The sequence below is a fragment of the Anomaloglossus baeobatrachus genome, chromosome 5 (assembly GCF_048569485.1).
Source record: "Anomaloglossus baeobatrachus isolate aAnoBae1 chromosome 5, aAnoBae1.hap1, whole genome shotgun sequence".
Classification (NCBI taxonomy): domain Eukaryota; kingdom Metazoa; phylum Chordata; class Amphibia; order Anura; family Aromobatidae; genus Anomaloglossus; species Anomaloglossus baeobatrachus.
Genome location: NC_134357.1, coordinates 37,784,471 through 37,796,720, shown reverse-complemented (window position 1 = coordinate 37,796,720; position 12,250 = coordinate 37,784,471). Strand labels below are relative to the sequence as shown.

Here is a 12,250-nt window from a genome sequence, read left to right as displayed (position 1 = left end):
CATCCCTCCTTCTATCCTCCTTCAATCCAACCCTCCATCCTCACCTCTAACCCTCTATCAACCATCCCTCCCTCTATCAACACTCTCATCCAATCCATTCATCCCTCCATCTCACCCTCAATCCCTCCATCATCCATCCATCACTCCCTCATCCCTCCATCCCTCCATTCATCCCTCCATTCAACCACTCACATTCATCCCTCCATACATCCCTCCATTCATCCCCATCATCCCTCTCTCATCCCTCATCATCCCTCCTTCTATCCTCCATTCATCCCTCCAGCATCCCTCACTCATCCCCTATCAGTCCATCCCTCCTCTATCCTCATTCATTCCTCTTTCATCCCACCATTCATCCCTCACAATCATCCCTCCATTCATCCCTCCATTCCCCTCTCCTTCCATATCCCTCCATTCATCCCTCCATCATCCACCATCCCTCCCTCTATCCCTCCATTCATCCATCCATCATCCATCCTCCTCTATCCTCCATTCATCTCCATCATCCTCATCCCATCATCCCTCTATCCCTCCATTCATCCATCCATCCTCCCTACCCTATACCTCCATTTCATCCCTCTATCCCTCCCTTCATCCTCCTTCTATCCCTCCATTTCATCCCTCCAAGCCCTCCCTCTATCCCTCTATCATCCATCCCTCCTCTATCCCTCCATTCATCCCCTCCATTCATCCCTCCATCCCTCCTCTCTATCCCTCCATTCATCCCCTCCCTCTATCCCTGCCTTCATCCCTCTATCCCTCCCTTCATCCCTCCTTCTATCCCTCCAATCATCCCTCCATCCTCCTCTATCCCTCTACTCATCCATCCCTCGCCCTATCCCTCCATTCATACCCTCCATTCATCCCTCCATTCATCCCTCCATTCATCCCTCCATTCATCCCTCCATTCATCCCTCCATTCATCCCTCCATCCCTCTCTCTATCCCTCCATTCATCCCGTCCATTCATCCCTCCATTCATCCCTCCATCCCTCTCTCTATCCCTCCATTCATCCCTCTATCATCCATCCATCCCTCCTTCTATCCCTCATTCATCCATCCATCCCTCCCTCTATCCCCTCCATTCATCCCTCTATCCCTCCCTTCATCCCTCCTTCTATCCCTCCAATCATCCCTCCATCCCACCCTCTATCCCTCTATCATCCAATCCCTCACCTCCTATCCCTCCATTCATTCCTCCATCCCTCCCTCTATCCCTCCTATCATCCATCCCTCCCTCTATCCCTCCCATCCCTCCCATTCATCCTCCATTCATCCCTCCATTCATCCCTCCATTCATCCCTCCATTCATCCCTCCATCCCTCTCTCTATCCCATCCATTCATCCCTCAATCATCCATCCATCCCTCCCTCTATCCTCCATCCCTCATCATCCATTCATCCCATCCATTCATCCCTCCATTCATCCCTCCATCCCTCTCTCTATCCCCTCCATTCATCCCTCTATCATCCATCCATCCCTCCCTCTATCATCCATCCATTCATCCATCCATCCCTCCTTCTATCCCTCCATTCATCCCTCTATCCCTCCATTCATCCATCCATCCCTCCCTCTATCCCTCCATTCATCCCTCTATCCCTCCCTTCATCCCTCCTTCTATCCCTCCATTCATCCCTCCATCCCTCCCTCTATCCTCCTATCATCCATCCCCTCCCTCTATCCCTCCATTCATCCCTCCATCCCTCCTCTATCCCTCTATCATCCATCCCTCCATTCATCCCTCCATTCATCCCTCCATCCCTCTCTCTATCCCTCCATTCATCCCTCTATCATCCATCCATCCCTCCTCTCATCCCTCCATTCCATCCATCCATCCCTCCTTCTATCCCTCCATTCATCCCACTATCCCTCCATTCATCCATCCATCCCTCCCTCTATCCCTCCATTCATCCCTCCATTCATCCCTCTATCATCCATCCATCCCTCCCTCTATCTCTCCATTCATCCCCTCCATTCATCCCTTTATCATCCATCCATCCTCCCTCTATCTCTCCATTCATCCCTCTATCATCCCCTCCATCCCTCCCTCTATCCCTCCATTCATCCCTCCATCCCTCCCTCTATCCCTTTATCATCCCTCCATCCCTCCCTCTATCCCTCTATCATCCATCCCTCCCTCTATCCCTCCATTCATCGATCTTTGCAGCTGAATAACCTGCTTCTGGTGTCTCACCTGCAGTATAGAGGTCAAGATAGCAAAATCTTCCTATTCGTTTCATTACAGGCAGTAGCTCACGTGGTAAAGCTGCTGCCTTTGAAACAATGAACTCACAGTTGCACGGGTTCGAGTCCCGGCCGCCCCGAAAATCCAGAGCCGATGATAATTTATGTAATTATTAAATTAAGGAGCCGGGACATCAGCTGTGAGCCGCGGAAGTGCGGGACAGCCCTCTAAAATCGTGGCAGTCCCGCAGAATCCGGGGACGGTTGGGAGGTATGTATATAGCGTCTGATTCATTATTATTGATTTTGCACTTTTTTTTGTTCGTGTTTTAATGCCAGTTTTTGATTTGCACAAACTTTTATGGTTGTCTACTTTATGTGTTGAAAAAAAGACAACGGCACTCCCTAACATGCAGTGTGAACAGGTGCATAACTGGACATGACATAATGATAAAAAAGTGTGTGTGTGTGTGTGTGGTGTGGTGTGTGTGTGTGTGTGGTGTGTGTTGTTGTTGTTGTTGTTGTGTTGTTGTTGTTGTTGTGTTGTTGGTTGTTGTTGTTGTTGTTGTTGTTGTTGTTGTTGTTGTTGTTGTTGTTGTTGTTGTTGTTGTTGTTGTGTTTGTTGTTGTTGTTGTTGTTGTTGTTGTGTTTTTTTTTTTATTTGCGTGCTGGTAGAACAAATTTGGGATTATTTTCAGACGTGAAGTTCTGAGTATCTAGACTAAGATGTGAAAGTAGGAGCTAACTACCCCGAATTTGGAAAGGCCTATGGCACTGATTATTACTGATGAGTGAGCAGTACCGGATGGTAGGAACTCTACACTAGTGATGAGTGAGCACTACCATGCTCTGTACTGATAACTAGCGATGAGGGAGCACTACTGTGTTTGGTACTTATAAGGAGCAGTTGGATGCTCAGATGGCGCAACTAGAGTACCCGAGCACTAGTTACAAGTACTGAGCACCAGAGCATGGTAGTGCTCGCTCATCACTAGTTACGAGTACAGAGCACCCCGAGCATGGTAGTTGCCCGCTCATCACTAGTTACGAGTACTGAGCACCTCAGCATTGGTAGTGCCCCCGCTCATCACTAGTTACGTGTACTGAGCACCTCAGCATGGTAGTGCTCGCTCATCACTAGTTACAAGTACTGAGCTACCCGAGCATGGTAGTGCCCCGCTCATCACTAGTTACCAGTACTGAGCACCAGAGCATGGTAGTGCTCGCTCATCACTAGTTACCAGTACTGAGCACCAGAGCATGGTAGTGCTCGCTCATCACTAGTTACGAGTACTGAGCACCTCAGCATGGTAGTGCCCGCTCATCACTAGTTACGAGTACTGAGCACCAGAGCATGGTAGTGCCTGCTCATCACTAGTTACCAGTACTGAGCACCAGAGCATGGTAGTGCTCACTCATCACTAGCTACGAGTACTGAGCCCCTGAGCATGGTAGTGCTCGCTCATCACTAGTTACGAGTACTGAGCACCTGAGCATGGTAGTGCTCGCTCATCACTAGTTACGAGTACTGAGCACCTGAGCATGGTAGTGCCCACTCATCACTAGTTACCAGTACTGAGCACCTGAGCATTGGTAGTGCCCGCGTCATCGCTAGTTACCAGTACTGAGCACCTGAGCATGGTAGTGCCCGCTCATCACTAGTTACCAGTACTGAGCACCTGAGCATGGTAGTGCCCGCTCATCATTACTGATCACACAAACTGACACTTGTACAGCCAGAGGGGGACAGGAAAGCATCTTTGGAAAATAACAATTCTGCAATCTTCAGTGTTACATCAACACGTCGTCTGTCTCTTGTAGTCACTGAAAACCGCACAGTGCATTTTCTAAAAGGAAGTTTAAGCTGTCCGCCACTCTTTGTTCTTGCTGGATATATGGTACTGCAGAAGAAAACTTGGCAGCATGTAAGGGACATGGGTATTTCTGCCATGTGATAATATACTACAACTCCCAGCATTCCCTGACCGCTGCTGGCATGTAAGGTATCAGTAGGGTGAGTCTTGCTCAGGAGAATAGCAATACATGTTAATAATTTCAGTGATGTTGCTCTTTAAGAACCTTCTTTTTTACATGGAAGTATCAGTATGGCTGTATAGGCTCTACTGCCGCAAAATAAATTTATATATATATTTTTTATTTTTTTTTTTGTAGCGATCCGATGTGCCAGCTATGAGAAATCTAGGGTACAAGAGATATGCAAATCAGGCTGGAAGTGCATTGGGGCGTGTCAGTGTACTTTTGCTTTTTCTAGGTGCACTGACACGCCCCAGTGCACTTCCAGACCGATTTATGTCTCCTATGTTAGATTTCTTATGACTCAAATTATATCCAGGTACTCCAGTGTGATGCAAAAAATACTTTAATTGTATGTGGTGTACAGCAGTTCATATACAGACGCTTCGGTCAATTTAGCAACCTTCTCCAGATGGAACTAATAATACAAATAACGTAGAAAATTAAATTTATATCTTCTAAAAACAAAAGACCTTATAAGGATTGTGACTCAGGAATAAGCCATATACAAATGGACAATAAATAATACAAAGACCAAATAAATTGAATAAAAGTAATTAAATTGTCACAAAAAGGGAAAAGAAAGGGTGGGGGGAGAGGAGCAAAAGATAATAAAAGGAAATAGTAAGTAAAGAAAAATGAAAGGGGGGGGGGGAGAGAGGAAAGGGAGGGGGGGCGATTAGGGAAAGGGGAAAAGGACAGAGGAAAGGGAGGGGGAAAGGAGAAAAAGAAAGGAAAGGGGAAAGGGAGGGGGAAAGGGGAAAAAGAGAGGAAAGGGAGGGGGGGAGGAGGGAAAGGGGAAAAGGAGGGGGAAAGGAGAGAGTAAAGGGAAAGGGGAAAAGAGGAAAGGGAAGGGGAAAGGGTGAAAGGGAAGGGGAAAGGGGGAAAAGGGGAGAGAAAGGGAAGGGGAAAGGGGGAAAGGGAGGGGGGAAAGGGGAAAAAGAGAGGAAAGGCAGGGGGAAAGGGGAGAGGGAAAGGAGAAAAAAAGGAAAGGGAGGGGGAAAAGGAGAGAGTAAAGGGAGGGGGAGAAAGGAGGAAGACAAAGGCATAAAGGTGGGGGAAGAAAAAGTGAAGGAGGAAAATAAAGGAAGAGAGTAGAGGGGGAAAAAGGGGGCAATGAAAGAATGAGGGTGAAAAACAGGAAGAAAAGGGAATGGAGGAAAAAAGAAAAGGGGGGGGGAGGACAAGAAGAAGGCAAAGAAAACTGCCAGAAGTGAAAAAGAGGGGAAAAAGAGAGAACAAAAAGTCGCTAAATTGACCGAAACGTCTATAGATGAATAAACTGCTGTACACCAAATACAATTAAAATCCTTTTTGCATAATATTGGAGTGCTGGATATAATTTGCTTTATATCACGGATCTCTACCAGTGCACCCCCAGCAACAAAAGTGCCGTGCCTTGAAAAAAGATTTCTCATGACTGGCAGATCGGATCTCTACTAAAGTCATTCTATAGGGGGACAAAGGGCCTACACAGCCACATGTAAAAACGTGCTAACATGTGATTGCCCGGGATGCAGTAACTGCGAGAAGTTTGTCCCAACTTTGCCAATCATTGGGGAACCGACACATTCCGTCCCGAGAACAGACTTCTGAAATGCCCTTTGTAAACGGAGCGGTGGCTCCGCACTGTTGAAGATGCCCAAATTCTGTGCTTGGTGTGACACCCCCCCCCCCCCCCAAAAAAAACCCCCCAAAAGTGGATAGGTAATGATCTTCTTCTGTATTTGGGTGAAAGTCTGCGCATGTTTCCAGCATTTGGATGTAAAGCAAGTGAGTTCTCATTTCTTGGCAGCAAGCAGAGGTCTTGAAAATAGTGCAACATTAAGACACAAAATGTTAGGAACTTGTAGAATTTTTGTTATACAGACATTTTGCTTATTTATGGCCTCATTAAGTGTTTACTATCTTACTATAGAAATGCTCACAAATGAAGACCTGAACATTTTGATGTGATAACATGCTGATGGTGGCTGACGCTTTTTTTTTCATTTCGGATCCTGTAAAAATTGCCTGTGATGAGGGTTTGGCTGGTGCCGTCTTATCTGGTGCCCACTGCTGCTTGCCGCTCCGGCGGATCGGAGAATGGCACGCAGAACTGCTGCATTGGCGGATTTCATTTTTCCATTTTCCAGCAGTTCCCTTTTGCACTTCTCTGCTTTATGACATGAGCACAAAAGCCAAGAAGTCCTGCACCGGAAAACTATTCTGATCTGAAAAATATGAGCAAAGGGTGAAAAGAGTAAGATTTCACAGAGACGACGGAGCTCAGCTGTAGACGAGCCGCGCCAAACAAACAATCGCATGCTCCGCTGCCCACTAATGCTTCTGGGCACCACATCTTGTGTCCACATCCAGGAGCCAAGAAAAACTCTTCTCCGTCCTTTCTGTTGTTCTCCTCTTCTGATGCATTAAAAAAAATGTTGAATTGGCATAAAGTAGAAACCTCTGTGTGAAAACCACAATAATAAGACTTGTGGTTCAGGAATCTCCTCATGAAGACTACCCCCCCCCCCCCCGCGGCCCCCCAATAATGGGGGGAAAAAGTAGTGGAAAAATACTATTTACTTTCCTGACATGTCCGATTAAGTAAATACTTGTATTGGGGATCTTATCTTGGCATTCTGCATTGTACCGTTCCTCCATGATTCCTCCTGGAAATGTATTAGTAAAGGGACAACTTGATGTCCTCTCTTCCTGCTTCCTCTTTGACCTCTTAAAATCTGGCTTCATTCCACTGAAACTGCCCTAACTAAAGTCACCAATGACCTACTAACTGCCAAAGCCAAGCGACACTACTCTGTCCTCCTCCTGGACGTGTCCTCTGCCTTCGACACACTGGACCATTCCCTTCTACTATGTATTCTCTCATCTCTGGGCATCAGACTTGGCGCCATCTTGGATCTCCTCATACCTATCCAACCAAACTTTCAGCGTGTCCCACTCTCTCACCACCTCCTCATCTCGCCTCCCATTTGTCGGTGTCCCCCAAGGTTCAGTTCTTGGACCCCTGCTGCTCTCCATCTACACCTTCGGCCTAGGACAGCTCAGAGTCCCACAGCTTTCAGTATCATCTCCATGTTGATGATACGCAGATCTACAGTGCCTACAAGTAGTATTCAACCCCCTGCAGATTTAGCAGGTTTACACATTCGGAATTAACTTGGCATTGTGACATTTGGACTGTAGATCAGCCTGGAAGTGTGAAATGCACTGCAGCAAAAAAGAATGTTATTTCTTTTTTTATTTTTTTTTTAAATTGAGAAAAGTTTATTCAGCGGGTCATTTATTATTCAACCCCTCAAACCACCAGAATTCTGTTTGGTTCCCCTAAAGTATTAAGAAGTATTTCAGGCACAAAAAACAATGAGCTTCACATGTTTGGATTAATTATCTCTTTTTCCAGCCTTTTCTGACTAATTAAGACCCTCCCCAAACTTGTGAACAGCACTCATACTTGGTCAACATGGGAAAGACAAAGGAGCATTCCAAGGCCATCAGAGACAAGATCGTGGAGGGTCACAAGGCTGGCAAGGGGTACAAAACCCTTTCCAAGGAGTTGGGCCTACCTGTCTCCACTGTTGGGAGCATCATCCGGAAATGGAAGGCTTATGGATCTACTGTTAGCCTTCCACGGCCTGGACAGCCTTTGAAAGTTTCCACCCGTGCCAAGGCCAGGCTTGTCCGAAGAGTCAAGGCTAACCCAAGGACAACAAGGAAGGAGCTCCGGGAAGATCTCATGGCAGTGGGGACATTGGTTTCAGTCAATACCATAAGTAACATACTCCACCGCAATGGTCTCAGTTCCAGACGAGCCCGTAAGGTACCTTTACTTTCACAGCGTCATGTCAAGGCTCGTCTACAGTTTGCTCATGATCACTTGGAGGACTCTGAGACAGACTGGTTCAAGGTTCTCTGGTCTGATGAGACCAAGATCGAGATTTTTGGTGCCAACCACACACGTGACGTTTGGAGACTGGATGGCACTGCATACGACCCCAAGAATACCATCCCTACAGTCAAGCATGGTGGTGGCAGCATCATGCTGTGGGGCTGTTTCTCAGCCAAGGGGCCTGGCCATCTGGTCCGCATCCAAGGGAAGATGGATAGCACGGCCTACCTGGAGATTTTGGCCAAGAACCTCCACTCCTCCATCAAGGATCTTAAGATGGGTCGTCATTTCATCTTCCAACAAGACAACGACCCAAAGCACACAGCCAAGAAAACCAAGGCCTGGTTCAAGAGGGAAAAAAATCAAGGTGTTGTAGTGGCCTAGTCAGTCTCCTGACCTTAACCCAATTGAAAACTTGTGGAAGGAGCTCAAGATTAAAGTCCACATGAGACACCCAAAGAACCTAGATAACTTGGAGAAGATCTGCATGGAGGAGTGGGCCAAGATAACTCCAGAGACCTGTGCCGGCCTGATCAGGTCGTATAAAAGACTATTATTAGCTGTAATTGCAAACAAGGGTTATTCCACAAAATATTAAACCTAGGGGTTGAATAATAATTGACCCACACTTTTATGTTGAAAATTTATTAAAATTTAACTGAGCAACATAACTTGTTGGTTTGTAAGATTTATGCATCTGTTAATAAATCCTGCTCTTGTTTGAAGTTTGCAGGCTCTAACTTATTTGCATCTTATCAAACCTGCTAAATCTGCAGGGGGTTGAATACTACTTGTAGGCACTGTACCTCTCTAGACCTGATATCACCTCCTCACTAACCAGAATCCCACAATGTCTGTCTGCTATTTCATCATTTTTTCTTTGCCTGATTTCTAAATCTGAACATGGATAAAACAGAATTCCTTATCTTTCTTCCTCCTCACTCTACCACCCCAACAGACCTATCCATCAAAGTCAAGGGCTTTACCTCTTTACCTCTTTACCTCTACCTAGTCCCATGTGTTTGTTGCCTGGGGGTGACCCTTGACTGCTCTTTCTTTCAAGCCACATATTCTAAGCCCTCTTCACTTTCTGCCATCTCCAACTCAAAAATATTTCCCGGATTTGTACATTTCTTTCCCTAGTGTGTGCCCTTGTTAGCTCCCACGTGGACTATTGCAACCCTCTGCTCTGTGGCCTCCATTCTAACAGTCTCGCACCCCTAAAATCTATTCTAAACTATGCTGCCCGACTAATCCACCGGTCCCCTATTCCCTGGCCTCTCCTCTCTGCAATCCCTTCACTGGCTTCCCATTACCCAATGACTCCAGTTTAAAAACCTAACCAGGACATACAAAGCCACCCACAACTTGTCTCCTCCATACATCTGTGACCTAGTCTCCCGGTACTCACCTGCACGCAACCTCCGATCCTCACAAGATCGCCTTGTCTACTCCCCTCTCTCATCTCCTCTTCCCACCATCGCATCCAAGATTTCTCCTGTGCCTCCCCCATACTTAGGAATCCTCTGCCACAACATATCAGACTCTCGCCTACCATGGAAACCTTCAGAAGGAACCTGAAGACCCAGCTCCTTTTCAAGCCTACAACCTTCAGTAACACTCAGTCCACCATAGCACCACATGACCCTGGAAATGTTGACTCCGGTCTTTCCATACTCCACCCCTCCTTTCCCATTTCTTATCTAAAATGACTGCACAGACACCAATTTTTCTTTTGGATAATTTTGGCCATAGCAGCCATTTATTAAACAAAATGCATAACAAATGCAAACATTGCAATATGGTAAGGTCCTTGAAGCTACAAACCCTGGTGATTTCTACCAACCGAACCATACACACCAACTTGCCCCCAGCTGTTACCCACACTGGCTCAGGAGCACCAAACGGTAAGGGTTAATCCTCCGTTAACCCCAACCACCCACAGGGACCCCGACATACCCCGTCGGGAATCCCCACAAAATCACCAGGTGACCAGCCATTCTGCCAATGAGAGGATCCATACCCAGATGGATTCCCCGAACCAATTTTCAACTAACTTCAAGGACCCACCAATAAAAACCGCCACCCAGCCACTACGACCCATAAACAACCCCGCACCCCACCCCCTGAACATCCCAAACATACCCCAAAATATGAGGGAGGGCGGGTGGTACTCTCACTTCTGTCCCCAAGAGCGGGAAATGTGCCGCTCCTCCCTCTTGGTCATTGCTTTATTTCAAAAACGGGCTCGCTCTCCGCTCCCCCCCATGACACCTTGACCTCCCCACCCATCAAGTGTCATGAGGGCCTCCGCAAATGCCCCGGGGGGAGGTGGGGGGCAATGCTCCATCCCTCCTTGACCTGCTCTACCCTCTACTACTGTATTCTTACCCATCCCTTGTAGACTATGATCCCTTGCAGGCATGGTCCTCCTCCTGTAGACTGTGAGCCCTTGCGAGCAGCGTCCTCTCTCTCCTCCTCCTGTAGACTGTGAGCCCTCGCGGGCAGGGTCCTCTCTCTTCCTCCTGTAGACTGTGTGAGCCCTCGTGGGCAGGGTCCTCTCTCTTCCTCCTGTAGACTGTGTGAGCCCTCGCGGGCAGGGTCCTCTCTCCTCCCCCTGTAGACTGTGTGAGCCCTCTCGGGCGGGCAGGGTCCTCTCTCCTCCTGTACCAGTCTGTGCCTTGTTTTGTTGATCATTATTGTACTTGTCTATGTATATCCCTTTTTCAGATGTAAAGCGCCATGGAACCAAAGGCGCTATAATAAATATTAATAATGTTACTATTCCCCTTTTTTCAATAGTATTTATGCCTACAAAATCCTTGCCCCCCCTGCCAAAAAAGAAGAAAATGCAATAAAAAGAAAACAAAAACATCATATGTACCCAAATGGTAGCTTGGCATGCAATAAGCAAACCCTCGTATAGCTCCGTTGAAACAACAAAAGAAAGACTGTTTTGAAAAATTGTGATGCTATCTAATTTTTTGTTTTTTTTTCCTTTTACAAGATTCTGAACTTTTACTTTTTTTTTTTATTATTTTTTTTACCCCATAACGTCTGTTATGATGTCTGTAAAGTGCAGTAGAGATTGATGGCACTAAAAAATAATGGAGAAATTGCATATTTTATTTTTTTTTAAAACATTTCACCCTCTTGGAATTTAATTTTTTTTATTTTCTTTTCAGTGCATTATATGGTGAAGTGAATGGCGTCATTCAAAACGACATCTGGTGTCTTGAAAAACAAGCCCTCGTGTGGCTACGTCTACATTGGCAGAAAGGTAAATATAAAATTAAAATTCTGGATCTTGGAAGGAAAAAGGAAAAAATAAAAGTGCATTTTTTTTTTCCAGTGCTTTAGTGGGGCATTAAAAGGAGTCTATCACCAGGTTTTGCCACCTAATCTAAGAGCAGGGTGGATAAAAATCTTGATTTTTTTAAAAAAATCAAAAAAATCAGATTTTTTTGATTTAAATCAGATTTTTTTGATTTAAATCATTTGATTTAAATCAGATTTTTTAATCAAGTTGTACACAAGCAAAACTTTGTCTTTTTGCAAATCTAATTGTTTTACACAAATAAAAATATTAAAACAGTTGATTATGAAACCTAATAATTTTTATTTGCACTATTAAACACTCAGAATTGAACTACAGAGAGTAAGTACTTTTTAACAATAGCCTATCTCTAACATTTGAAGTAAGCAAACATCTTCAGTGAATACATCAGTCCTTTAAGCCTACTGTTTATTTAGGACTTTTAATAGGAAAACCAGTTTAATAGGAAAACCAGTATTTTTACTTAAAGGACATGTGCACCTTTATTTTTTAAGGTGCAGCCAGTCACAGTGTGCACATGTCCTCCCCCCGCAGCTCTCTTACCTCCGATGTCAGCGCTGCGGGGATCCGTGGCTTCGTTCTGCCCGTCCGCGAGCGCGCCTCCATTCATTTCAATGGAGCGTGCGGCCCGCTGACGTCACGCCGCTGGATCACTGCGAGTAGGCCGCAACCGTAGGACGGGAGGCGGACGGTCAAAACGAAGCCACGGATCACAGCGCTGCGGGGATCGGAGGTAAGAGCGCTGCGGGGGGGGGGACATGTGCACCTTAAAAAGATAAAGGTGCACATGTCCTTTAGCGTTAA

General features: G+C 46.0%; 1 protein-coding gene across 1 annotated transcript in view; it reads left to right on the top strand.

Moving 5' to 3' along the window:
• Positions 1–12,250, top strand: part of TTC31 (tetratricopeptide repeat domain 31) — a 146,489-nt gene that overhangs the window by 38,819 nt on the left and 95,420 nt on the right. Inside the window, exon 2 of the mRNA XM_075352239.1 lies at positions 11,295–11,389. Coding sequence (XP_075208354.1) covers positions 11,315–11,389 — 75 coding nt within the window. The 5' untranslated portion in view covers positions 11,295–11,314. The remainder of the gene's footprint in view (positions 1–11,294; positions 11,390–12,250) is intronic.